The sequence below is a fragment of the Neltuma alba genome, unplaced genomic scaffold (genome assembly GCF_004799145.2).
Source record: "Neltuma alba isolate B1F8T4 unplaced genomic scaffold, ASM479914v2 tig00010746_pilon, whole genome shotgun sequence".
Classification (NCBI taxonomy): domain Eukaryota; kingdom Viridiplantae; phylum Streptophyta; class Magnoliopsida; order Fabales; family Fabaceae; genus Neltuma; species Neltuma alba.
Window position 1 is genome coordinate 318,835 of NW_021635573.1, and position 25,773 is coordinate 344,607.

General features: G+C 30.3%; 1 protein-coding gene across 2 annotated transcripts; it reads right to left on the minus strand.

The window, feature by feature from the left end:
- Positions 1-17,940: 17,940 nt before the first annotated feature.
- On the minus strand, positions 17,941-23,176 carry LOC114758770 (uncharacterized). 2 transcript variants are annotated; one of them, XM_028947862.1, is made up of 3 exons: positions 22,987-23,176; positions 19,978-20,101; positions 17,941-19,027 (listed from the first exon to the last, which is right to left on the minus strand). In XM_028947862.1, exon 3 carries the CDS (start codon positions 18,883-18,885, stop codon positions 18,298-18,300), a length of 588 nt encoding a protein of 195 aa, XP_028803695.1. In that variant the 5' UTR covers positions 18,886-19,027; positions 19,978-20,101; positions 22,987-23,176; the 3' UTR covers positions 17,941-18,297. The 2 variants fall into 2 exon arrangements, with proteins under 2 accessions (XP_028803695.1, XP_028803696.1); XM_028947863.1 differs by lacking the exon at positions 19,978-20,101 and having other exon boundaries at positions 22,987-23,174.
- Between the last annotated feature and the right edge of the window lie 2,597 nt (positions 23,177-25,773).

Genomic DNA, 25,773 nt, shown 5'->3' on the forward strand with positions numbered 1-25,773 from the left:
TGGGCTTCAATACGCTTTGCAAAACTTGGTAATGCTTGTGTTGATATGCTTTGGCCCCTTTGGCCCCTATCTATAATGGTTCGCAGCCACGAACCCAATTTTTTATTTTCTATATTTGGAAAGTGAATATATACACATGGGTCCACTTTTAATACTCATGGTAATCATCATGGTATTAAAAACCGGACCGGACTGGCCGGTTCGCCGGCACTTGTCCGATCCGGTTCTTGTATTAACTCGGAATAGATCTAAACCGGATTGAACCGTTTTGAACTGGTGTGACTCGGACATAAACCGGCTAACCCACTGGGTTGAATGGGTTGCTTGGGTTACCTTTTTCGTCTTCCCCACTGGGCACGACGCCATTAAAGGTGAAAAAAAAGAAGCTTGCATGAAGAGAGAGAGAGAGTGAGAGAGAGAAATGTTACAAGGAAGAACAAATCTTAAAAGGATTAAAAAAATGATGAAAGAAATTACCTAGTTTGAAATAGATCAGATGTTAATGGAGAGGATAACACAACCATTGATGCGAGGAGAATAAAATACCCAGTTGAACTACTGAAGAGAAGATGGAAGATGGAAGAGAGCGAACTGAAGCTGAAAAGGACGAAAAAGTGGAACTGAAGAAGGAGAAAAGTTATGGAGGGTGAGAGGTTGCGTGGAAAGATGGAGTAAGTCTGGGCATTGGGAGAAAACAAAGCTTTGAAAAGCTCACAAATCACGGGTTCCCAACTTCCGACACATAGCTAAATCCATAGATTGAAGTCTAGTGCAAAAATAATTGTATATATATCTCATAATTCCTTTTTTATTTATTTCTTTGCGCTTTGATTTAATTTCTAACGATTTTAAAAGTAATATTGAATCTATGTATATTATAGATTTGAAAAAAGTTTAACAATCTGATCATATTAATCTATATTGCGACATATTTTTATTATTAATTAAAAATTACTTTTATATTATGTTTTATTCTCATTATTTTATCTAAAATATTTACTATATTATTAAAAATTATATTATTTTAATTACACCAGTCTGACTTCGGTCTGATTCCGGTCTGACCCATTGACTCTTGACCCACTGTCTTGACCGATTCATTGACCGGTCTGGTTTTCAGTACCTTGGTAGTCATTAGCACCACGATACTCATCATTATATAGTGAAATCTAAACCATTTAAAATCAGTTTTAATGGTCTAGATTTAAAATTTCAATTAGTAATTTTTAAATAAAAATTTATTTTTTAAAAAACTTACAGTTGAGAGATTTCATTTATTATATATTATATACTTATTAAAAGAAAAGTATTTTTTAAAATATCAAATATTAAATCTCAACTATTCATATTAAATTTGAATAGTTAAGATTTGATGAGTATTATGGTGCTAATCACTACAACGACTAAAACCGGTTCCTACATATACACAAACACCATGTCACAATCTTCGCGTAACTTTCTCGGCTTCTTTAATACGAATATATATATATATATATATATAAATAGACGTAATTAATTAAGGATGTGTTTAGATTAGCAGTGACAAAAATAACTTTTATTTCATCTTACTTTTGCAAACATAAATTAGGATAAAAGGCAATTAGTGTAATGTGATTTATGTTTAGACTTACTTTTATAAAAGTCAGTTTAATAAATTGAAACTTGTTTGGATAGATAATAAAAAAATAAGTTTAAATATAAAATGACTGAAAATGACATAAATTTTATAATGACTCATAATAAATAGGTATTATCTTTTTTAAAATACCCTTGCTAATCATGTGTATCAGTTAAAATTATTATATGATGAAATATTTAACATATACAACTATTATAAGAACAACCTTAAAAAAAAGGATAAATATGATAAACAAAATAAAATAAAATCTTATATTTAAGATCAAACCAAATGTGAAATAAGCTTATATTAAACATCAGAGGTAGTAGTTTCTAGAATATCAATCAAGTTGCCTCCTCACACGTAAACATATAAGAGTTGATAATTTTTCACGTACATATTTCTTGGCAGGATATGCGATTCATGTACAGAGAAACGGTTTGACTAATCATATCCACAAAGCATATACTTAACGACCAACTCACCAAAATTAGTTAATGTTTACAGAGAGAAGTGTGCGTGTGTGTGCCTTATATACACACACATGAGAACAAACTATCGTATTTTTCTTAAATATCCTTAAATATCTTAATTTATAAATGAAGTGTCCTATTTTTATGTGTGATCTAACATGTTAAAAATATCATCATCATGACGTTAAATATGAAGTGATAGAAAATAAAGACTGTAAATGTGAGTTAAAAGTGATAATAAAGTAGAATTAAATAACTACACTACAAAAAAAAACAGCTGATTAGCAACGGAATTTGAGACGGAAATAAATTCCGTCTCTAATTTCTGACGGAATTAGCGACAGAAATCACGACGGAAATTCCATCGCTAATTTTTTCAACGGATTATTCCGTCACTAAATTTCTGTCCGTCTCTAAATTCCGTCGCTCATCTATCAGAAAATCCATCAATAAATATTTACCGACGGAAATTCTTTCGGTCGGAAATTTTCGTCGCTAAATTATTTGTTACAGAAGTTTTTGTCACTAATTCCGTCACTAATTCTATTCCGCTACTAATCTGTCACTAATTTTAAATTTTTTTATTTTAAATTATAATCTTACAAAAATTATATAATAACAATTAAGAATATAATGATTTAAAAAAATTTTAATTATAAAATAAATTTATATACTTGTGGAGTTGGTGTTAATGATGATATCGTCATTATTCATATCATCATTATGTATATACTAAAAATAGAAAAACAATTTCTTAGAAAACTTATTTATATTTTGTTTAAAATAAATTCCTCTTGATTATTAATAAGAATATTAATAACTTTCTTATACAAACTGATGTAAGAAAGAAATAAGTTTATCATATGTAAAATATATTGAAATATATAATATATAATAGAAATTCAAAACGATTTCATAAATTTATATGAATGCAAATTAATATTGAAGTGAATTTTGAATTTCAATCAGTAAACAATAAAATTTAATCATGATATAATTGATACCCATGATATAGATTGATTTTGATCTTCAATATAAAAACAAATGGTATATACAAAGAATTTTAAGAAAATAAATTACATAGGATATATACACAAGTATGAGAATACTATTTCTCATAATTTATTCAAATCATTTAATTTTTTATATAGAATAATTTATTAGATTTTATTATAGTAGTTATTTTTTGAATAACAAGATTTTTTGACTAATTGTAAATGATTTTCTTCAAATATATAAAACAAAATATAGATAATATGATATAATGTAATATAATATATATATCATTAAATTGTATATCTTATCAATGTTAATTACAAAATAAATTTAAAAATATTTATAAAAAAATTATTTATGATTTAAAATTCAAAATTAGTGTAGTTAGAAATTAAAATTATATTAAAAATATTTTTTAAAATAAAAATTATAAAAAATATTTAAAAATTATTTTTTTCATTAAAATAGTTATGATTAAAATTATCATATAGTATATTTTTAGTTTTTAATAATATACATGTATATATAATTATTTGTGTAGAATAATATTATATATTTAATTTTACATAATAAATCAGCAGGTTCATTGCAACTCAACTGGTAAAGCTGCACACACGCACAAAGAAGGTCCTGGGTTCGAGCTATGGAGAAGTCACTTTGAGGAGAGAATTATGTAGTAGTGACATGTGGCAGGCAAAGGTGACATGTGATGTGACAGTAGAGGTGAGGTGGCAGCACACGTGACAGGCGGAGGTAAGGTGGCAGTGACACGTGGAAGTGGTCCCTGGTGATGACATGACAATTGGTAGAGGTGACACATGACATTTTATTTTATTTTTAAAAATTCGGGTTAGCGACGGAAGTTTTCCGTCGCTAATTTGTGATGAAAATTTCTGTCAATAATTAGCGACGGATTAGCAACGGGAAATTTCCGTCAGTAATTAGCAACAAAAATTTTCGTCATTAATCTGTCACTAATCAATTGGCGACAAAGGAATTAGCGACGAAACAAATTCCGTCACTAATCCGTCACTAAATTCCATCACTAAAAGCATGTTTTTTTTGTAGTGTTATAATTCTGATTCTTAATATAAGAATTAATTAAAAATTATATTTAATTTTAAATATTAATATAAAATCTTAATTTACTTTATCTCTCAAATTTCTAATGTTTCCTCTAAAATAACTCCATAATTACATATGTCTCATTCATCTTAGTTAAATCATGATGCATACATAAAGAGACGTCCCTAGGTTAATATAAGCATACATAAAGAGGCGTCCCTACGTTAATATAAGTCCAGTTTTGCTCTTTGACAAAGAGGCCAGCATCGTACATTTTCCTTTGGCAATATTATTACAAAATTCTAAGATGATTTGACAAAGTTAAGACTTATACATAGCTTATAGGTTCTAGATCACTCTACTCCATTTCTCCGCATGATGTGTCTTTATCAATGATTCTGCCTTTCTTCGAAACATACGACGAATCTATACCTATATTAAAAAATGTGACATATTGCAGATGTTGCGTAGAAAACGCCATTAACATACTATGTACAATGACCTTTGTTGCCCTTTTCAAAAATAATATAATGGAATAAGATGTTTAAATACCTAAAAGTATCTATAAAAAAACACTCAATACCTGAGTTTTTTTTTTCTTTTACTCTTATATGTCTTGCAAATTTTATTTTGTTGCATTTCTGTCCTGAACCGTTATCCACAGTTAAGTTTGATCGTTAAAGACATCGATCAACCCACATAATTTAACAATCAAACTTAACAGTGAATAACGATCATAATATTTTTGCCATGAAAATAAACTTTCAGGGTATATAAGAGCCCAAAAAAGCTTTCAGATACTAAGGGCTCCTTTGTGGATAATTTCAAAATATTTAAGTATTATCGCTAATATAATCGACTTAATTCTTTTCATATCGCACTCGATCAAACCTAATTTTTAATACAACAGGGATTCGAAGTGAAACAAGAGCCTCTTTAATTTGTTCTCAGTAAATGAAATGAGAAAATTTTGGTTCATCGCGTGAGATGGGGGACAATATAATATATATATATATATATATATATAATTGATGTGTTTTTTTTTTAGGTGCCTTATGGGAGAATATAAATGATTGATTTGATCAAATTTCTGCATCTACGTACCCTTCAATATATAATACACAATATATATTAAGAAAAAATATAATAAAATGGACAACAAAATATAATTAACTATAAGATCCGGAACTAGTTTGCATCTGAAACTAATCAAATCAAGATATCTGCACTTCCAAAAATATCATCACAAAGCAATTGTCAGCTCTCGAGGAGATGGAGTAGCAGAAAATAATTTGTATGACAGATGTTGCGGTTATATTAAAAATTTAAAAATCATTGCTGAAAAAGGAATCATGATTTGCCAATGAATGTTTCACGGAAACTATTTTATTATTATTAGGGAGGACTGATCTTATTAGTTCCCATAATTTTGATTAAATTGTAACTCGATTTCTAAATATATTGACTCGTTCTAAATCAATGACTATAATTGTAACCATTTACAATATAGAAATTAAAGTTTTAATTGGTTAAAATTATACATGGATTGAGTTGTAATATAATAAAACTCAGATACTAAGCTACGACCAGGTAAAAGTTATAGATATTGGATTGCAGTAAATTAAAATTTAAGGAATTGCTATGAAAAATATTCACGATCGAATTTTAATTGAGTAAAAAATGTAGGGTTAAAAAAAAAAGCACATGTGGCTCGAGATGGTTTTTTCTTAAACTTGTTGTTGTGTAAAAATCACATTAAATTTTAATATTTCAATCATTTTTTAATAAAATATTAAATTTTAAACCGGTGATGGTTAATAATATGGACATCACAGATTAAGTGAGAGGGACATTTTCAATTTATATCCACAAAGGCATGGAAAGAGACGTGAGCCAGAAACGAGATTTTACTGGATCATCTCAATTTATATCCACAAAAGCATGGATCATTTTCTGAGGTTCATATGTCAAAATACAGTGCATGAAATTTTCTCACATTTTTCACTTTCGTACAACCTTTTAAAATTTTGTTCCTTGCGTTTTCAGGATACAATCATACTGTTTTTTTTTTTTTTCACTAAGGTGTAAATTTGTTCTAAAATTTTAAATTAAAAGTACTGGCACTTGAAAGTGTTTTTCACGCAAATTTTCTTCGAAAATTTGAAATCATGGTAATCTTGCTTCTTGTCATTAAAAACTAATATTAATTGTTAAAATAGTGATATTGACCGTTAATATTTTTAATAATAATGGACATTATTATTGTGATTTTAAATTTTTAAAATAAATTTATATCTAAAAAAATTCTGAGTACCCATCACTTTTGAGTAAAACTTTTTAAAATAAATTTATATGTTATTTCTATTTTTCCTTACAAGCGATTAGTAAGTTGATGTTATTACGATTACAACATATCTCAAAACTTGCTTATAAAAATATTAAGAGTAAAATACTTTAACTTCTTTTGTATTTTGTCCGAATTATATAAACTTTCTTTTTATTTTGAAAATACATATTTAAGTTCAAACCCTTAACTCCATTAAAAATATTTTAAAAAGCTATATTTTGATTAAAATTATATTGAAACACTTTTTGTTTACTAATTTACCCTTCATAATACTAAATCTCTAAATTTTAGCTTAAACGATTTTAAAGAATTTAAATTTTCTCCTTTACATTAACTTTATTTTTTATTTTAATGAATAGTTATTTGTTTAATGTTTTGATCTTATTGGGATAGAAAACTAAGTAATTTAGCTAATGTAAACATAAAAAATTGAATGAAGATTTGATTAATTCTTTACATGAATATATAATTGATCAAATAAAAAATTTTATTTAAAATTTTTAAATTATAAATTTAGATGATTTATATAATGTGTCAAACTCACATAATTTATATTATATGATAAAAAATATGCATTTAAAACATTTTTTAGCCATTTAAAAGAAAGCTAAATAAATAAAATTCCATATGTCATGAAGAATTAAAATTATATAATTCTATAATATAATCAAAATTAATTAATTTTATAACATATTAAAAATTTTGAAAATACATGTACTATAATTATTTTTGTTGTATCAAAAATTATTTTTTATAGATATAAATGTTTAAATAATATTTATGTTAAGGAGGGATATTTTTGTCCAAAAAAAGTTTAAAAGTCAAACTTAATGGTCAACTAATAGATGGATGGATAGAAATAAAATCTCAAACATAAAATGGTGTTGTCTAACTTGCATTTTAATTTCAAGAAAGATTTATATATTTTTTGAAAATAAAAAAAGGGGTTTTTTGTAATTTAGGTAAAACAAAAGAGTGGTCAATATATTATACTCATATATTTATAATTTTTTTTATCAATGAGGTCTTAACATTATCTTAACACATGGCTTGTCAATTATAAGACAATACTCACATTATTTTTTTTTATGTCTATTATATCAAGTTTTCTAGTTCAACATGGTTGTGTCCTTTTTTTTTTCTCTCATTCTCCAATCAAGAATGAGATAAATCATATCATGAAAGAAAATATAATTTTATAAAAATTTAAAAAAATTCTTGATTAAATGATAAGATATTCATAAGAAAATTAAGATAAATATAATTCTCCAAATAACAGCAAACAGAAATATTGCAATTTACTTTGATTGGTTTAAATACTTGAAAACCTCCGCAGCTGGGGTACTCATTAGGTCAGCTTTCATAGGATGGAGATTGTGAGGCTCGGCCGGATTGCTCAGCATGGCATGCTCATCCCCTAACTCTATATTTGGTAGGGGGCTTTCGGAGGGGAAGGGAGAGAGGTTGCTCTCCTCTTCTTGTTTGGCTGGTGCAATTTTTTAGGAGAGCAGGAAAGCAACTCAACTCCCCTCATTAGGTTAAGATATTTTTTAAAGAGGGGAGAAACTCTTCTTCCCTCCTCTTTCTTTCTAGCCTCCCCTCCAAAAGTGAGGTTTTTTTTAAGAGGATATGAGAGATAATATTTTAATTCCTCATATACCCTTTTCGATTTGTTAACCCCTAATCAGTCGTAAATATTTCTACATAATAGAGTTCTTTTAAGCATTTAGCAAGAAGTTATTGAGATAATTGTCTCCAAAATTAGTGAGCATTTGTAACCCTTTTTTTCCCCCTCTTCTTTTAATTCCAAGAGGCCGTCGGTATTTTTTTTCACCTTCAAGGTCTTTTCTCTGATTGAAATCTATCACTCATGACTTTTTATCTTAATATCCTATAAGTATGTGACTGTGTCTTGTAAATCAAAATTGGTGAATTGTATTATATATATAGTTATATCTTAACAAAATAAGAAAGTGAGAAAATTCATTTAAATTTATGAGGTTAAAATAGTTAATTTTCTATTAATACAAAATAAGGTATTACTAAAATTGCTCCCTCCCCTCCATTCTAATCAATCCAAATAGGAGATTATTAAAATCCCTCTCCTCCCTTCCCCCCTCCCCTCCCCTCCCCTCTGTCAAGCCAAACACAGTGTAAAAAGCACCATTTGAGATGATTTCCACCTCTTTTTTTTCTCATTAATTTTTTATTTATTTAGATTAATTTGTATCCAATAGTCTAAAATATTTTGTTAGTAACAATTATTATTCTAGACTAATTAATTTTCAGTGTATCCAGAGTATTTTTTAGGGGGAATTACAACCTAGTCCCACAGAAGAGAAATAATTACTGAAAGGTCCTAATAACAACTTCAACAGCCTATAATAACAAGTCCTATAGTGAAAATGACAACCTCTAGGACTTGTTTTTTAATTGTTTTCCTTGTTTGGGATCTTATTGTATTCTCCCTATTTTTTAGTTAGTGAGGCTATCAGAAAAATACTTTACAGTACTAAATGCATCAAAAAATAATTTATGATACTAGATGCTACTAAAAAATATTTTAGATGCTACTAAACATTAATCTGTTTATTATTATGTTGTTTCCCAATTGGAGTCGTAATCCAAAAATTAAATTAACTAGAGTAATGACCCTCCTTGACCTTCTAAGTGGCGGACTTACTATATTACCTCCAATTTTTAATATAAAAATTAAATAATTAATTTATTAATATTTAAAAATAATTAAATTAGTTATTTGTAATAAATAAGTGTTATTTTTTTAAAATATTATTATTAATTATGTACATTAGAATGAAATTCTTCTTATATATGCAGTCAATATTGGGACTATTCTGGAAAAAAAATAAATGTATAAGACAAAATAAATTGAAGTCTTATATTTAAAACTAAATTAAATCTTCAACTAATTCTTATATTTAAGAGAGAAGATAATATCATTCTATTTTGATAACAGACGGGTTATATCATTGTAGAAGCATGGAGCACGCTGCCATTTCCTCCAAAATTGTAATTGTTAATAGTATAAATATTTTAAAAACAAAACTTCTATAAAAAGATAAGTAAAACACACAACCCAAAATATGTGTGGAAGCGCATGTATTTTTGTATAAGAAATAATAATAAAAAAATAATGTTAGACCATGATGAAAACAAAACATGATTTTTTTTTTTAATTTTTGTTTCGAATATGACAAAGCCAGTACCTTTAGATACGGAACGACACATCAATTAATATACTAGTACTCCTCTGGTCCTTAATATATGACCCAATTTTTGAGTTGATTTTGGTCCTAAATATAAGAGCTATTTCTCATATTTATCAATTTTCTCTAAATTACCCCTATGGATATCCCTTCAACCATAATCAAGTAGAAGATGGAGAGGAGGTATTAAGAAAGATGATTATGATGTTTTAGGAAAAATGTGTCACTTTTCTTATAATTAACTAACTTACCTAACTTCTTTAATCTAATCAAATTAGTTAAATGGGTCTTATATTAAGGACCGGAGGAGTATTATCTAAAAGAAAAATGATCAAATGCTATTAGTTATTATACTTTACCTTTTGATTTATTATTTATTGACAAATTAAATGAATTTGTTATTAGTTAATTGTTTTTATGCGAATGACTTATATTTAGAAACAGAATGGTACATCATTTGACCGTAACGACCATGATTTGTTGCAAAACACGTTTAATTAATGCAAGCATCTTTCATACAAATTCCAAAAAAAAAATCTTAAACTTCATTAATTTTCTTTTAAAATTCAACAACTTTTTAATTTTATCCCTATTTAATATGCATTATACATCATGCAAATAAAGTTAACATAACAATAAATGACAAGTAAAATTATCCATCTATATAAAAAATTTCTCTCAATACCTCATAAATAGAATTAAAAAATGTCTTCTCTCTCTATCCTGTAAATATGTTTTCACATCAACATGTTAAAGGTGTGGGGATTGATCTTATCCCCACATTATTTCATTATAAATTCTTAATAAATCATGTTTTACGTATGAGGATTGAACATGATGAGTAAAAATAAAGAACATTGTTAAATCGTTTGACTTGCAACATGTTTCATCATGGTTTATATAAATTAAAAAAAAAAATTCAGTCCAAAAAAAATTATTAAAAAAAGCCCTAGAAGCTTCGTTTGGAAATCTTGAAAGCTCATATTGTCAAAGCTAACTAATTAGTGGTGACTCACAATTTAGGGATGTTGATTGCTCCTATCCTCTCCTCCACACGTCCCTTGTCTGACATTTTTTTTTTTCACGTTTTCAATAACGCTCTTCTTTTCTCACATGTCTTATCTTTCCCGCAACATCAATGCATTATTTGGAATTTATTTTTTATTTTTTATAATTATATACTTTTTTTTTTGCCAATTTTATAATTATATACTACTAAATATGAAAACTAACTAATAAAACTCACTCTTATCTATGATGATCTGTTGGGAGTTTGCCCTAACAAAATGTCTTGTGAGCCAAATGCTTTCTCTCATAGGTCCTTTGAAAATGTCATCCTCCCCGGATGTTATTTTTATCATCTTACAGGCAAAATATTCGTTTGATTAATTATTTTTCACTTATGGTGAAAAAAATAAAGATTAATTATTTTTTTACTCGAATATAGAAAAAAAATCTTCTTATACATCGAGGTCCTAGTAGACAGTTCATCGGAAATGAAATGGAAATACTCCTCTGGTTCTAAATATAAGACCCACTTTGTAATGTAATGTAAACATTACATTACAAAGTGGGTCTTATATTTAGGACCAGAGGAGTATTTATTTCGTTAAGTTTTAACTGTTTCTTAGAGGGGTAAGCAAAACCGAACCGTAACCGAAAACCGAACCAAACTGAATTCAATTTTAGTTTCTCGGTCCAGTTATTTCAGTTTTCGGTTACATATTCGGTTTTAATTTTTTAAACAATTCGGTTTCGGTGTTCGGTTAGTAGGAAAAAAAATTTCGGTTATGACCGAAAAACAGAAAAAATATATTACATATTTATATTTAATAAATATTATTATAATAAATATATATGTGGGTTTATGTGAACTCTTTAAATATATTTATATTCAATAAATATGATTATAATAAATATTATTATAATAAATATTATTATAATAAATCACATTGAATGATGAAATATTTATTAATTAATGGTTGTAATTGTGTTTTATTATTATTTTTAATATAAAATCACTTTTCATATTTATGTATTTCGGTTAATCGGTTAACCAAATCAAAATATTTCAGTTAGTTCGGTTAATTGGTTTCAATTTGATGTTTAAAATTTGTTTTATTCGATTATTCGGTTAATTCAGCTATCATTGATAACCGAACTGAAAAACTGAATGTTCACCCTGGTTTCTTAAGAAATTAACTCCATCATTGATATAGTGAGACGGACGATAGTGATTCAATCAGTTGGAAGAAATTAATTTTACATGATCGAACAAACCAATTCAATGAATTAATGGTGAATTTCCCAATCAAAAATAAATTCAGTTTTGCGACTACGGCGACTAACATAAATCATTACCATTTAGATGAGTAGCGTTGCGAAAATAGACAGAAAAATATGCTGTAGAGAGAATTTCAATTCCTTAATGAAGTTCAAAAATTTGTCATCCCATTTCCTTTGTTTTCCCTTCCAATTTGCCACAAGCTCAGTCAAGTATTTCCTACAAACGACGAACATTTCACCGCTTACATGTAGCATTCAATTGCCCATCCAAAACCCATGTACTCCATTGGTTTTATTTATAGGATAGAGAGAGAAGACATTTTTTGGTACTATTTACAGGGCATTGAAAGAAATTTTTCACATGGATGTACAATTTTACCCTTCATTTATTATTGTATTAACTTTGTTTACATGAGGTATAATGTATATTAAATAGGAATAAAATTAAAAAGTTATTTAATTTTAAATGAAAGTTAATGAAATTTAAGGTTTTTCTTGATTTATGTGAAACATGTTGGAAGTTACTTATAAATAGTATCAGAAGAGTATAATCAAAACTTAAAAGTACCGACACGAAGCAAAATTGCCCTAATAACTTGCCGGATAAATCACCTATGGCTTAACATTTCTATATTCAAAGGGTAATAAAAATCCCAGCTGCTTTCTTAAGCATGACTGTCAAGTTGAAGACATACGCTTGCTTGAGTAAAGCTGTTTTCTATAACAACGAGAATATTATTTACAGGCCCTGCAATATTCACATGCACGCTTGCATCAGATGTATTATAAGACATTTATTTATCAAGTTCTAGTACAGAAAGCGATTGCAGGATGAACATGGAAAAAGTCATAAGCTTAGTCTGCATATAACAGTTCATAATAGAAGAAAAAATATCATAACTAAAATGTACTGAACATAAATCTAAAAGAGTAGTCAGGATAGAACCTTTTGCATGCTTGAACATGCGGACAAAATCATTCCATCTTCTGATCCAGAGATTAACAAATTTTAATTCAATGATAATAGGAACAGCAAGGATCGTACTTGTAACTGCATATATTACAAAGGCTATGATACCATGTAAATAAATTATTTTAATGAAAAACTATAACTTTCAAGCTAAGGGGCAAGACCAGTTTTGTTATTAATTCTAACGGTTCACAAATAAAATCCATGATCAGCAATTCAAGATAAATAAAATCCAGTGTCAATAATGGCTTTCATTTTCATACGAAAAACATATGTCAAGGGGGGATCATCATTAGAATCAACAGTAGAGATTAATTCAGCATGGGGACATAAAGAATGGTTTAGTTGAGTATCGTATGCCGTCGTATTAGTCTACTGTTCACAATTAAGCGATTTGAAATTTAATAAATTTGCCTTAAAAAAATATTGGACAATTATAATTAAATTTCTCCCCCATTAAGACAAGCAGCGTTATTTTGGTAACTCCATTTTTGTGCGCTCATTATATGCTTCTTATGCTTAATATGAAATTTCAGCATTTCGCCTTCAAATAAAATAATATGCATTTATAATAAATTGCGGCCAATTTAGAAATGCTATGCCCTTATGCTAGTATATTTTGGCATACTTATTTTTTTATTCCCCCTGCATAATCAGTTGAAATAATAATAAATAATTTCCCGTGGACGCATGAATTATTGCACTGTACACAAATAAGCACATAATTTATTTTGATTTATTTTAGTTGGATCAGAGATTCATTGGCATTATCCCACTGCAGAAACAATAATACCATTAGAAATTAACACAAACTACAGCATAGTGTAGTGCCACAAGTCAATAGGCAACAAAGAACCCCAGTCTCCCCAAACATTTAATCATTAGATATTTAAACAAATTAGCCCTCCGTCCCGATAATGCCATAATATAGTAATGATGCCCAAAAGAAAAAAAGTTGATTGAAGCCCTACCTTGCACATAGGCACTAGCATAGAAGTTTCCATCTGGCTGGCAGCCAAATGTTCGTTGCTACTAAATACACCTAGCCTTGTGTGTCTGCTACTGGCTGCTTAGACCATATGAAGAACCCGTCTACAAGTATCAATTTTGCAGTACGTTGTTTTGGTTCGGTGAGCACCACAAGTGATGCTCTTCTGCTAAATACTCGCTTTTCTCAATCTACTGTAATGGCAAGATTGTTGTGCCTTACCTCCAAACCCCAACAGAACAATTCAGGAAGCTTTTCTTCCAAAAAAAACATCTAAAATCTAAAAACTTATTGACAAGCATCAGAGCCTACAATAATATGTTCTACTTCAACTTAATGGGAGGAAAGATTAACCATTCCTTCAATGCCAGTGGGAATGGCCCCTACTCCTTCATCATGTCTGGCCAAAATCATCATCTCTTGGGAAGCTTATTGCCACATGAAGGATGTCCCCACATGTACTCACAGCTGCTCATTTACAACACAAACAAAGAAATAAGGAATCAGATGGCAATGATCAGGTATGTCCCCTTCATGCTAATTACGTCCTCCATCATCATGTTGCCTCTACAGCATACTTCACAATAAACCCCTTTGCTTTGAATTGCAGGCACCATCTAGACAAATCAAGTATTGATGAAGCTGTTGCTATGGACATTAAGGATTGCCTCCACCAACGTAACGCCCTAGTCAAGAAATATAGCATGGTATCATACATCCTCTAACAAGACAAGACTGTCAAAATTAGGCTACGGCTCCGTAGAGAATCAAAAGATAGAAAAATTATGAGCTGCCCATAGCGTCGGAGGTAGCCCCATTATTGCGCCCGAATCCTAGTCGTCCTGTAAAAAAGAAAGAGGAGTAACCACTAAAATTTTAAAAGGTTAATTTCGAAAACCTAAAAGAAATGTGGTGTATGAAAAACGAATAAAGTTCAGGAGTTGATTGTGTGTGGGGAAGGTGTTAGGCACCCCACAACACCGGTTCAAGAGAATGATTACCTTAAGTCAACTACTCAAAATTAATATGGCCTTTTTATCATGTTTTAATTATTCTAAAAGAATAAAGATAGAAACAAAGAAAAGTTTTTATTTACAAAAAGAAAAAAGAAATTATTTACAAAGCTGGACTTGATCTAGAATAAAAACCTAATGCCTACGTACCTTTTAGAGGGATTAAACCCCAAATAGTTTGGGGGATAAAATTGCACGTTACTTGGTTGGTAATTTTTACAAAATATTTATCCAATTAAAAAAGGTTTTTTGTGGATTGGTATTTTTTAATAGATGAAAATAATTTTTATTTCTATTTAGAAAACATTTTTTGAAGGAATGTTTGGATTACCCTCCCTATGGAGATCTCTATAACCTCACACGAGAGAATAATCGATCGAGCCTGTGGAGGTTCTAAAAACCTTACATAACTCTAAAAAACATTTTGAGATTATATATATACATATTTAAAAAGGGCTTTTTATTTTATTATTTATTTATAAACATGGGGGCCAAAATTATTTTCTTTCTTTTTGTTTCAAAAAGTAAATTTGCACAACCACATTGGCAATCCTGCAAAGACTCTCATAGTCTCACATGATTTACCAATAAATCTAGATACCTGTAGAGGTTCTGAAAACCTCACATGGTATAGATTTAAAAAAAAAAAAAAAGAAGTGCTTTTGAAAATGAAAAGAAAGAACACTCAAAAGTAATTCAACAAGAAACTTAAGTTAAACATAATAGATAAGAATGAAAATTCATATTTGATGCCCCACTTATCAGTTGGCTAAAAAAATACATTATATAATAAGCCAATAATAAAAAAACTATATACACATATTAGCAAAATGTCATGGACAAAAATAAAATAAATGAAATAAAATGAAAATAAAAGAAGAAGAAAGTAGGTATCAAAGTAAGTACATATGGGAGATTGATAAGGACATATATCGAATAAATCAAAGAGAAAGGGAGTAGTGAGAATTAACTGAAATCATATTTGATTCAACATTCTAGACATCACTACTCAAGCTTACAAGTGTAATAACAATCACAAGAGCATAAGCTTTCCTTAGGTAGAAGAAAGAAGAAGATGAACAAAGAACTTTTCTCTAGTTAAGTCTCCTCTTTCTTTCTTCAACCCAACTCATTGTCATGAAATAAGATGATAGAAAAGAAATCTATCTTGCCTCTTTTTTCACTAGAAAATTCCCAATACTTTCCTTTAACCCTTACTCTTTTATTTATAAGCTCCATCTAAGATTTTCTAATTTTTCCCTAATTTTTAAAAAAAAATTTTTCAATTATGACTCATAATGTAACTTCCTATTTAAACATCAAATCATCATGAAATTTTGATTTTTTTTATTTTAATGTTCATTTTTTTTAAAATTTTCACAATTATAACTCCAAAAAATATTTCTAAATTGAAGAGCCAATCATCTTAAATGAGAAATCTTTATTTTTATTTTCTGATTTTTTTTTCCTTTAATGTGTCTACCTCACATTTCCTAAATTATAGGTTAATTGACTTTTAATTCTTATCTTTTATTTTATTGTCATTTATTGTAAGAGGGATATTCTTATTTATTTTTTCTTTTTTGATTTGTCACATGGTGAATTTCTCAAACTTTCTTAAAAAAAATCAAGAAGGATATTAATCTTTTATTATTCTTTTATGTCCCTTTTTTTAAATTTTATTTACATTTAATATTGTTTTGTGGGGCCGGGGCAAAATTGGGTGTTCACACCCACTTATAGTCAGAGATTTCAATGAATTACATGTCAACAAAGACATAATCATAGAAGAAGAAAAAAACCTAAGCTCCCTAATGTGCATCCATGAGCTACACAAGTCATACTTGTAGCTTTAATATCCCCTTATCTTCCACTACAACAACAACGGTTTCATACCAAAGACAGAACACAATGAGGTAGTCCTTATTAGCACCAAGAAGAAAAAGAATATGACAATATGAGAGTACCTAGCTTTCATACTGATGGACAAAAACATAAAGGAGTCTGCATTACTGCACTCAAAGAAGTTATTATAGCAATTCATTACAGACGGCTTTGCAATGGTAGAGAATGAGAGGCTTGACTACGTAAGGAGACACCAAAAAGAGCTCAGAGTTGACCTATACAAAGCACTCACTGATGAAATAACAAGTGGCAAGATAGATGCGCTAACACAGAAAAGAGGATAATCCTACCTTCTTCTTTCACCGAAGGCACCAGATACATGATCCATAACTAACAAGACGCCATGACGATATGCAGATGGGCAGGATACCTAGACATCTTCTTAACTTTCACCTGTAATCCAACATAACCTGAGATAACAAGATTCTACAAGAAACATAACCTCAACACATATAATCGACCTAACATTTTGACAAGGATATTCAACCTCAAACTTATAAAAACTGATGAAATGCGTTAAGGATAAAAAAATATTCAATACCATCAAAGCAAATAACAATACAACTTCTCTTTAATTTCCTCTCCACAAAGTATGTGGAACTTAAAGAATCCGTTTTCAAAAACCATCCAGCACAATATCCCAACTATCTCACTGATACAGAACCTATAGTTACATTCTTACATTTACTTTTGTAATTTGGAAATACACCCCATCGTATGCTGATATGTGGATTTTAAGAGATATATACAATTAAGTTCCAAAATAGAGGGCTGCTGCATACGCAAATCATTATGTTCATAGAGCTAGATGAGAAAACAAAAACATCTAAAGATGTCAACAGAATCATCTTAGCAGAGATATCTGACAATAACACAAACTCGAAGCTATTCGAGCTTGTCACCAATTTCATGTTGCACGGACTTTGTGGTAGCTCCAATAAAAAATTACCTTGCATAAAAGATGGAAAGTGCTCAAAGTGCTTACCCAGAAGATATGTACCACACACAACAATAGACGACGAGGGATATCCCACATACTGTAGGAGAAATAATAGTAGAACAACAACAAAGAAAGGAATTTTGTTGAACAACAAATATGTCGTGCTGTACAATGCTCAATTGCTGTGGCTCTTCCAAGGTCGCTTAAATGTCGAAAAGACAAACCAGTCAAGAGCTATCAAGTATTTGTTCAAATAAATTAGTAAGGGCCATGACTATATCATCCCAAGGCTATATCACAATGATAAGCCTAGTAGCTCACGACGTGATTTTGATGAGATCTCGTGTTACCTTAATTGTAGAAACATCTTAGCTTGCGAGGTTACATGGCAAATATTTTCATTTGACGTCCACCACAAGTATCCCTGTATCAAGAGGCTGACCTTTCGTCTCTCAAATCAAGCCATTTTTTACACGGCCAATGACAAAATGCCTTTATCTACACGATCCATCTCCATGGCATCCATGATTGATTGCTCTTCAGAAAGCAACTCTTCCATAAACTCCGCCGAGCCAAACCACATTTTCCCATCAGTGTGCCTATAAGTCTCAAAAATCAGAGGATGGCGCCCAATTGAGCAGGAAACCTTCCGACCACGGGGAAATCCCAATTCATGGTATAGCTTGCCAGCATCATCAAGGCGTAGCACGTGTTCAGGTTGCTTGGATAGGAATTGTTTAGACTTGATGAGAAACTTGAACTCAATATCGCGTTTGACAATGTGTTCCAAGTAAGAAATACGATTGGCCTCGGTTTGGATGAGTTTGGTTCGAGGGCTCTCTTTCTTCTTGCCTTTCTTCTTAAACTTTTTAGGGGATTTAGTGGGAAGGAAGGAGGTGGAAAATGGAGAAATAAAGCGGGGAAGATAGAGTTTAACCAGATCAAGATTAGGGTTCCAAGGAAGAGAATGAGATGCAGAGATTGGTAAGGTCAGGGTTTTGGAGGGTTTCATTTTGAGACTAGAAATACTGTCCAGGAAGAAATAGCGCCAAGCCATGAAACTGTTGGTAATTGCATTTGGGGAGATGAGGGAGGGGTCATGTTAAGGGAGCAGAACACAAGATTCAACTAAGCTATTGCTGGACTCTGGTATCATTTGGATTGAATCAGCATATTGCTTCATTGAGCTTGAATCATGCCTGTCAAGTTTCAAAGATCAATTTAGCAGTATTAATACAGATTTGAGTGTAAAACCAACCCAACTTAGATGAATAAGATCGTATATTCAATTTATACATACCTATATATGAATTCAACAATTATTTTTAACTATAGTTGTTTTGCTTCAAGATTATTATATAATGATGGTATATTAGTTAAGTTTGAGCATCTTATTCAAAAATATCATATTGCCGGCCAATAATATTCCCAAGTTTGCTGAAATTGAACTTGCTTTGGCATCACATATTATACTAATAAGGAGCTAGGATATCTCATCAATTAAGGTCAAGTCAAAGTTGCGTTGGGAACTATCACAATAAGCTACCAACAATGTTATAATTATTTTCTTTCAAGCATATTATCAAACATCTAGTTTACACTTGATATAATCATCATGAAACAAGTATTCTGGTATCAAAACTCTATTCTCAAACATATACAAGCATTAATCAAGCTCTTATCAAATCTTTAAACAACAATTTACATACAATCCAACTAAAATCCCCAATTCTCAATGCACTGATCACTCAAATTTCATTATTATCAATTTAGTCCTTTACATTTGAAGTATCAGACCAGTCATTGTAATCTGCTTCTCCCCCAGCTTCCTTTTTCTCACTCTTATTTCTCTATCTTTCTCCCGTTTTCTTCTTCCCCTTCTCCTTTTTCTTTGCTATTCCCCATCAGGATGTCGTTAAGTTATGGTACCCTATTAAGGAACTTGAATACCCATCACGTATATAACAAAAATTCTCGTAGCAGGCCACACAAATTCAAAACGAGAAGGAGAACCAAAAATTGAAAATTTACGATGAGCAACTATGTAAACACACAGAAAGGCCAGCTCAATAGGCAAGTTGAAAAACCTAAATATGCCACGCAATTCAAAGATCAACACCAAAAACAATCTACGGAGGAACATACTTACACAAAACAACTGGGATTTCAAACTAGGAATGGCAAGTGGTGAGAAACAAGGGATTATTCACTATCTGCCACTGCCCCCACCCCGTTCTACCCTGCCCTGTTCTTTCCTCGTTTAACATATGAATCTGAAAATGTAAGAAACAGAAGCGTTGCCACTTCATCTAAAATGGGAAGAAAAATCAAGAGAATTATCAAGGAAACAGCTATGTCTACATAGAAAACATAGAAATGCAATATCTCTAGTGTTATTGATACGACTTGTGAGAGACAGGGCAAGGGTTCTGCCCGCGTCAGCTTTCTCTTATTATTAATACAAGACCGGCAAAGTTGGAACCCTAACTCTGCAAGCTTTTTTTTTTTTTTGTTGGCCAGAGTATCCTCCCGCGTTCGGTAATCAGGCAGCGTAGCGGACCAGCCCAACAGTATTTTTTCATACATACCGTCTAAAAATAAAACCTAGGACATGATGTTTAAGGTGCTCATATTCCTTCCACTTGGACGGTCTAATTCCGCAAGCTATATGTGTAACATCTTAAATTCTACTCTAAGGATTTAGATATTTTAAAAAAAAAAAAGGGTTCAAACTGTTGTTTTTTACATTTTACCTAGGGTCTTTAACTTCATTTTACCTCAAGTGTTTTCTTTTTACCTTCTCCCGTCTTCTTTCTCTTTCTCTCTTTCTCTCTCTCCGCGTTCATTCCTCTCGAAGCGTCGCTCATCTCTCCCCCTTCTTTCTTCATCGTTTCAAATAGTTTTGGTAAGTAAAACTACTTCTAATTACAAAACTTCCTTCATGAAAGTTGTCCTACTCAATCAGATCTATCTAATGATAGTAATTTTGTATTGCTTAGAGAAAATTTTTGATATATAGTTCAGAGCAAGTATTTAGTTTTGATGAGTGTTAACCACAGCATTGTAGATCTGTTATAGTAGATCATTTTTACCGGTTTAGATTTGTCTATTTGTTGATTTTAGTATTTAAAAATTAATTTTTAATTAAAAAAATATGTTATTTATGAGATATATCATATTTATACCGATTAAAATTAAGTTAAATAATTTATTTGGGTTGTTTGACATATTATTAAAATTTTGATCGGTTTAGTTTTATTTATTGGGTGACTAGAGGTTTTAAAATAATTATTGTAGTTAAAGTTTCTTATTTATGAAAAAAATATATATATGCCATTAAAATTTTGATTAGATTATTTATATATATAAATATTTGAGATACTATTGAATTTTTGATGGTTCGGTTTTGAGGTTTAAATTTCAAATGAGATTTTTAGAATTTAGAATATACTAATTTCATATTTAGAAATTTTAGAAAATTCTTTTTATTAAAGTAAATAAATTGGAGGATGTAAATAAATAATTTGGCTTGTTAGAAAATTATCAATTAGTTCTAAAGTACTTAATTTTGGGTTATAAGAGTTGTGAGAATTTAGAATGAAAATTAAATTAAATTAGGAATTTAACTAATATATAAGCTTAATTAATTAATTAGTTTATATTAATATGTGGTTATATTAATTGTGTAGATTAATTATTGGTTGAGCAAAGGATTGACCTTGTGGTAATCCTTCTATTACTTTGGCGAGAGGTAACTACTTTCCACTTGTTGTATGTGCTAATATGTTGTTTGTGAGTATTTTTCTATTTTTGAATAATATTTGTTATTTGGAACTCGAATGGATATATTATATCTGTTGAGCTATGAAAATTGTCTTGTGGGATTTTTGGAATTGTGATTGAGAAGTTTGGAAAAGATATATGATTTATATCTTATGGATTATACTAAGAAAAGATTGAGACATTTTTCGTTATATTATGAATGATTTGGTTGTTATTTAGATTTTGGATTGAGTTCGATCCTACCACGTGGTAAGGCCACCATTGGTGCACATTGATTGGCTTCTTCCTTCGTCCCCCATAGTGAGGGATAGGCCTTTGTGGCTTCTTATTCGTCCCCCAAAGTGAGGGATAGGCCCATATGTTTGATTGATCTCCATAGTGAGGGATAGACTTATGTGGCTTGTGTGTTGGCCCCCATAGTGAGGGTTTGGATGATTGAAATTATATTTCTATGGATATATCTATATTTCTCGAGAATTAATAATTGTCCCATTTGACACCTCACGAGCCCATGTTAGTATGTATGATGAGTTGGAAAGTTAGTTACTGAGGCGTTTGTCTCACCCTCGTAGTTTAACATTTTCAGGTAATAGCTCTAAGGCTGTTCTGTCAGGGAAGATAGCGGACCAAGTTTTTCTTATATAGCCTCCCCTCTTCTGTCTTATGTGTTATTTTATTATATATTGCCACATAGGGCTCATCTATTTTGTTGTTGTGAACTACTCCCTCTGTTCCTTATTATAAGAGACATTTGATGCTTATGTCATGTTCCTATATATAAGAGACACTTAAAAGTTGTCTCTACTTTTTTGTGTTGATTTCCTATTTTACCCATATTTATTGTCTCCAACTCACACTCTCTCTCCCTCTCACTTCTCTTTCTTTCAATAATTTAATTATTCTCTCTCATGCTCTCTCTCCTTATTAATGAGGGCATTTTTGGAAAAAAAATTATATTGATTGTTCTTAACTAATTTTAACTACTTTTTTGATCAACGTAATTCGGTTATTCGTCTCTTATAATAAGGAACGGAGGGAGTAATACATTTGATTATTGCTAATTGATGAGAGAACTGTTAGAAAGTCAGAAGCCTCTGAGATGTTGCACGTGACATTCGTTTGAAAGTATAAGTTTTTGTTTGGGCTAAGGGTGGAATGATATTTCTGGACTTTGAAAGTCTAAGGCCCAAGTTAAATATCGATGTGCTCGTGATATAAGTTTATTTCTTTTAACTATGATAGTGATTTTAAAATTTTAAGGTTTTTTCTTTTCTATTATGGTTAATTTTTCAAATAAATTGAAATTTTGATCTAAATGGGTTTTAAAAGAATGGTAGTCACAATATGCAAAGGAAATGACAAAACACACAAGTACCTTCAAGGCCGAAACAACTTTGATGCAAATGGATTTTCCACGAGAAAAACCCACGGCCACACTGAACCAAGAAATGGAGAACCGAGCACGGTTCTGCTACAGCGACCACCATTGCCGTCGCCGGAGAAGAAAGCACAACAGAGAGAGAAGACTTTCGGCACGTGGACGATGGTGAGGACCCCACCCAAAATCTCGGACTTCGAAAGCCCAAATTGATCAAGATGTCACTGGGTGCTGTAGGGAGTTTCAAATGCCCAAAGGGTCCACTAGTAACTCTAAAGCAGTTCCCTGGTGCCATGTACCCTGTCAAACGGGCTCAAATGCTTTGTGCCCAAAACTGAGTAATGCAGCCACAGAAAAAGAGAAAATACTACCTCGCTCCTTAATATATATATATATATATATATATATATATAATTAATTTAACATTTAATTTAGTTTTAAATATAACATTTAAATTTATTTTATCTCTTATATTTATTTATTTATTTTAAAATAATTCTTATAATAGTTATACATAAAAGGGTCCATTAAATGGTAGATAATACACATTATTAATAAAAATACTATAGAAAAGAGAACATCTATTTATTATAAATATTAAGTAGCAGAGGTAGTATTATATCTAGGGGAGCTTAAGAGCGGTATAGAAGACGGGTGGTGCAAATTTTTCCTTTTGGCAAGCCTATTGCTTATTACTGACAAGCAAGGATCCAATTCTAGTAACCAACATCAAAGTACAATTTTGTTTGGCAAGCTTATTGGCTGCAGGTGGGGATCGGACCTTGCCTGCATGCCTCTATATCACGGTGGTGTCGGCAGGTGGTGCAAATTTTAATACCAAATGTGGGGCAAAATTTCAAAATGCACCAGTGGTTTCTTTACATTTGTTTGGATCAACTTTTAATTCAATTGAATTTTCAGGCAAAAGCAATTTAGGGTGTATTTGGATTTTGGAGTAGCAGTAAAGTCACATTAAGGAAGGAAAAAAAATTCCACCATGTTGTTTGGATCAACTTTTATCGGAAGGCATGTGAGCCAAAAACTATATTACTACCTCTAGTCCTTAATATAGGACTCTGTTTGACTTTTATTTTGGTTTTAAATATAAGATCCCAATTTATTTTGTCTCTCATATTTATATATTTTTTTCCAAAGTAACCCTTCTAATAATGATAATTCTAGTCAATACATTTAATTAATAAGGATATTTTAGGAAAGACAACACCTATCTAGGATAAATAACTAACTCAACTTACTTCCTTAATCTCCTCAAATTAGTCAACTGGTTCTTATAATTAGGATCGGAGGTAGTATTATGAAAGTTATCTCTTCAAAAAAAAAAAAAGGACAAAAGTCATGTTGTTGCCATGGGGAGAGGAAAAAATGACAATGAAACAGTATCGGGAAAAAAAACAAAAAATGACAACGGAGAAGGAAGAAAAAGGAGTCTTCTAAAAGTTGGTCCCCTCTTATAAAAGAAATGATAAAATTACTCTAAGAATCTAATAGCTTGGTGTTTGCATAGGTATCCAAAGAAGGAAAAAAAAATTCTAATTAAGTGCTCATTAGTATTTACAATTTTTTAATAATACATTAACTCTTTTCAGTTTGATAATTATAATTTTAATATTTTTTTAAAGTCATCAAATTATATAAACATTATATCCCTCCTGATAATGCTGAAATCTAATCCAGTCTGCAACACCTAACTCTTATATACTAATTAGGTTAATATAAGGACTATAGACCACTTCTGCCAGGTTGCTAGCCTAAGAAAAACTCGGCCAATTTTTTTTAAAAATAACTTTTCAAAACTCTTACTTTTAAAAATCAAATTCTAATACAGGAGTTGAACCTGTATATAACATTAGAGTTCACTGTTTAACAAAATTCAAAGCTTTCAAAAACCTGTCTAGTGATTCACGATCAAATCCTACCTATAACTTAATAATAATAAGAGACTAGGAATGATTTTACACCAATAGGTCCCAACTCATAGATACTCCCTCCGTTCCTTATTATAAGAGACGAATAACCAAATTACGTTGATAAAAAAAACAGTTAAAATTAGTTAAGAACAATCAATGTATAAAAAGTATAAACTTTTTTTTCAAAAATGCCCTCATTAATAAGGAGAGAGAGCATGAGAGAGAACAATTAAATTATCAAAAGAAAGAGAAGTGGGAGGGAGAGAGAGTGTGAGTTGGAGACAATAAATATGGGTAAAATATGAAATCAACACAAAAAAGTATAGACAACTTTTAAGTGTCTTTTATATATAGAAACATGCCATAAGCATCAAATGTCTCTTATAATAAGGAACGGAGGGAGTAATAAACATATACTACCTCCGGTCCTAATTATAAGACCCAATTGACTAATTTGAGAAGATTAAGGAAAGAATTTAAGTTAGTTATTTGTAATAAATAGGTATTGCCTTTCCTAAAATATCCTTACTAATCAACTATATTGGCTAGGACTACAATTATTAGAAGGACTATCTTGGAAAAAATGAATAAATATGAAAGACAAAATGGATTAGGGTCTTATATTTAGGACCAAAATAAAAGTCAAACAGGATCTTATACTAAGGACCAGAGGTAGTATATTTAGACTCGCTACAACTAATATGCTTAAATATAACGGTCATTTTGGCCGATAACACTGACTTGCGCCCAGTGGTGTGTACACCTCCTTATAGAGGGTAGTATTTATATATATATATATATATATATATATATATATAAACAAATAATTGCCACTTGCCAAAATGAATAAGATATA

What these genes read in the sequence shown, in the direction of transcription:
- LOC114758770 (XM_028947862.1), bottom strand. Translation starts at nt 18,885, where the DNA reads ATGGCTTGGCGCTATTTCTTCCTGGACAGTATTTCTAGTCTCAAAATG.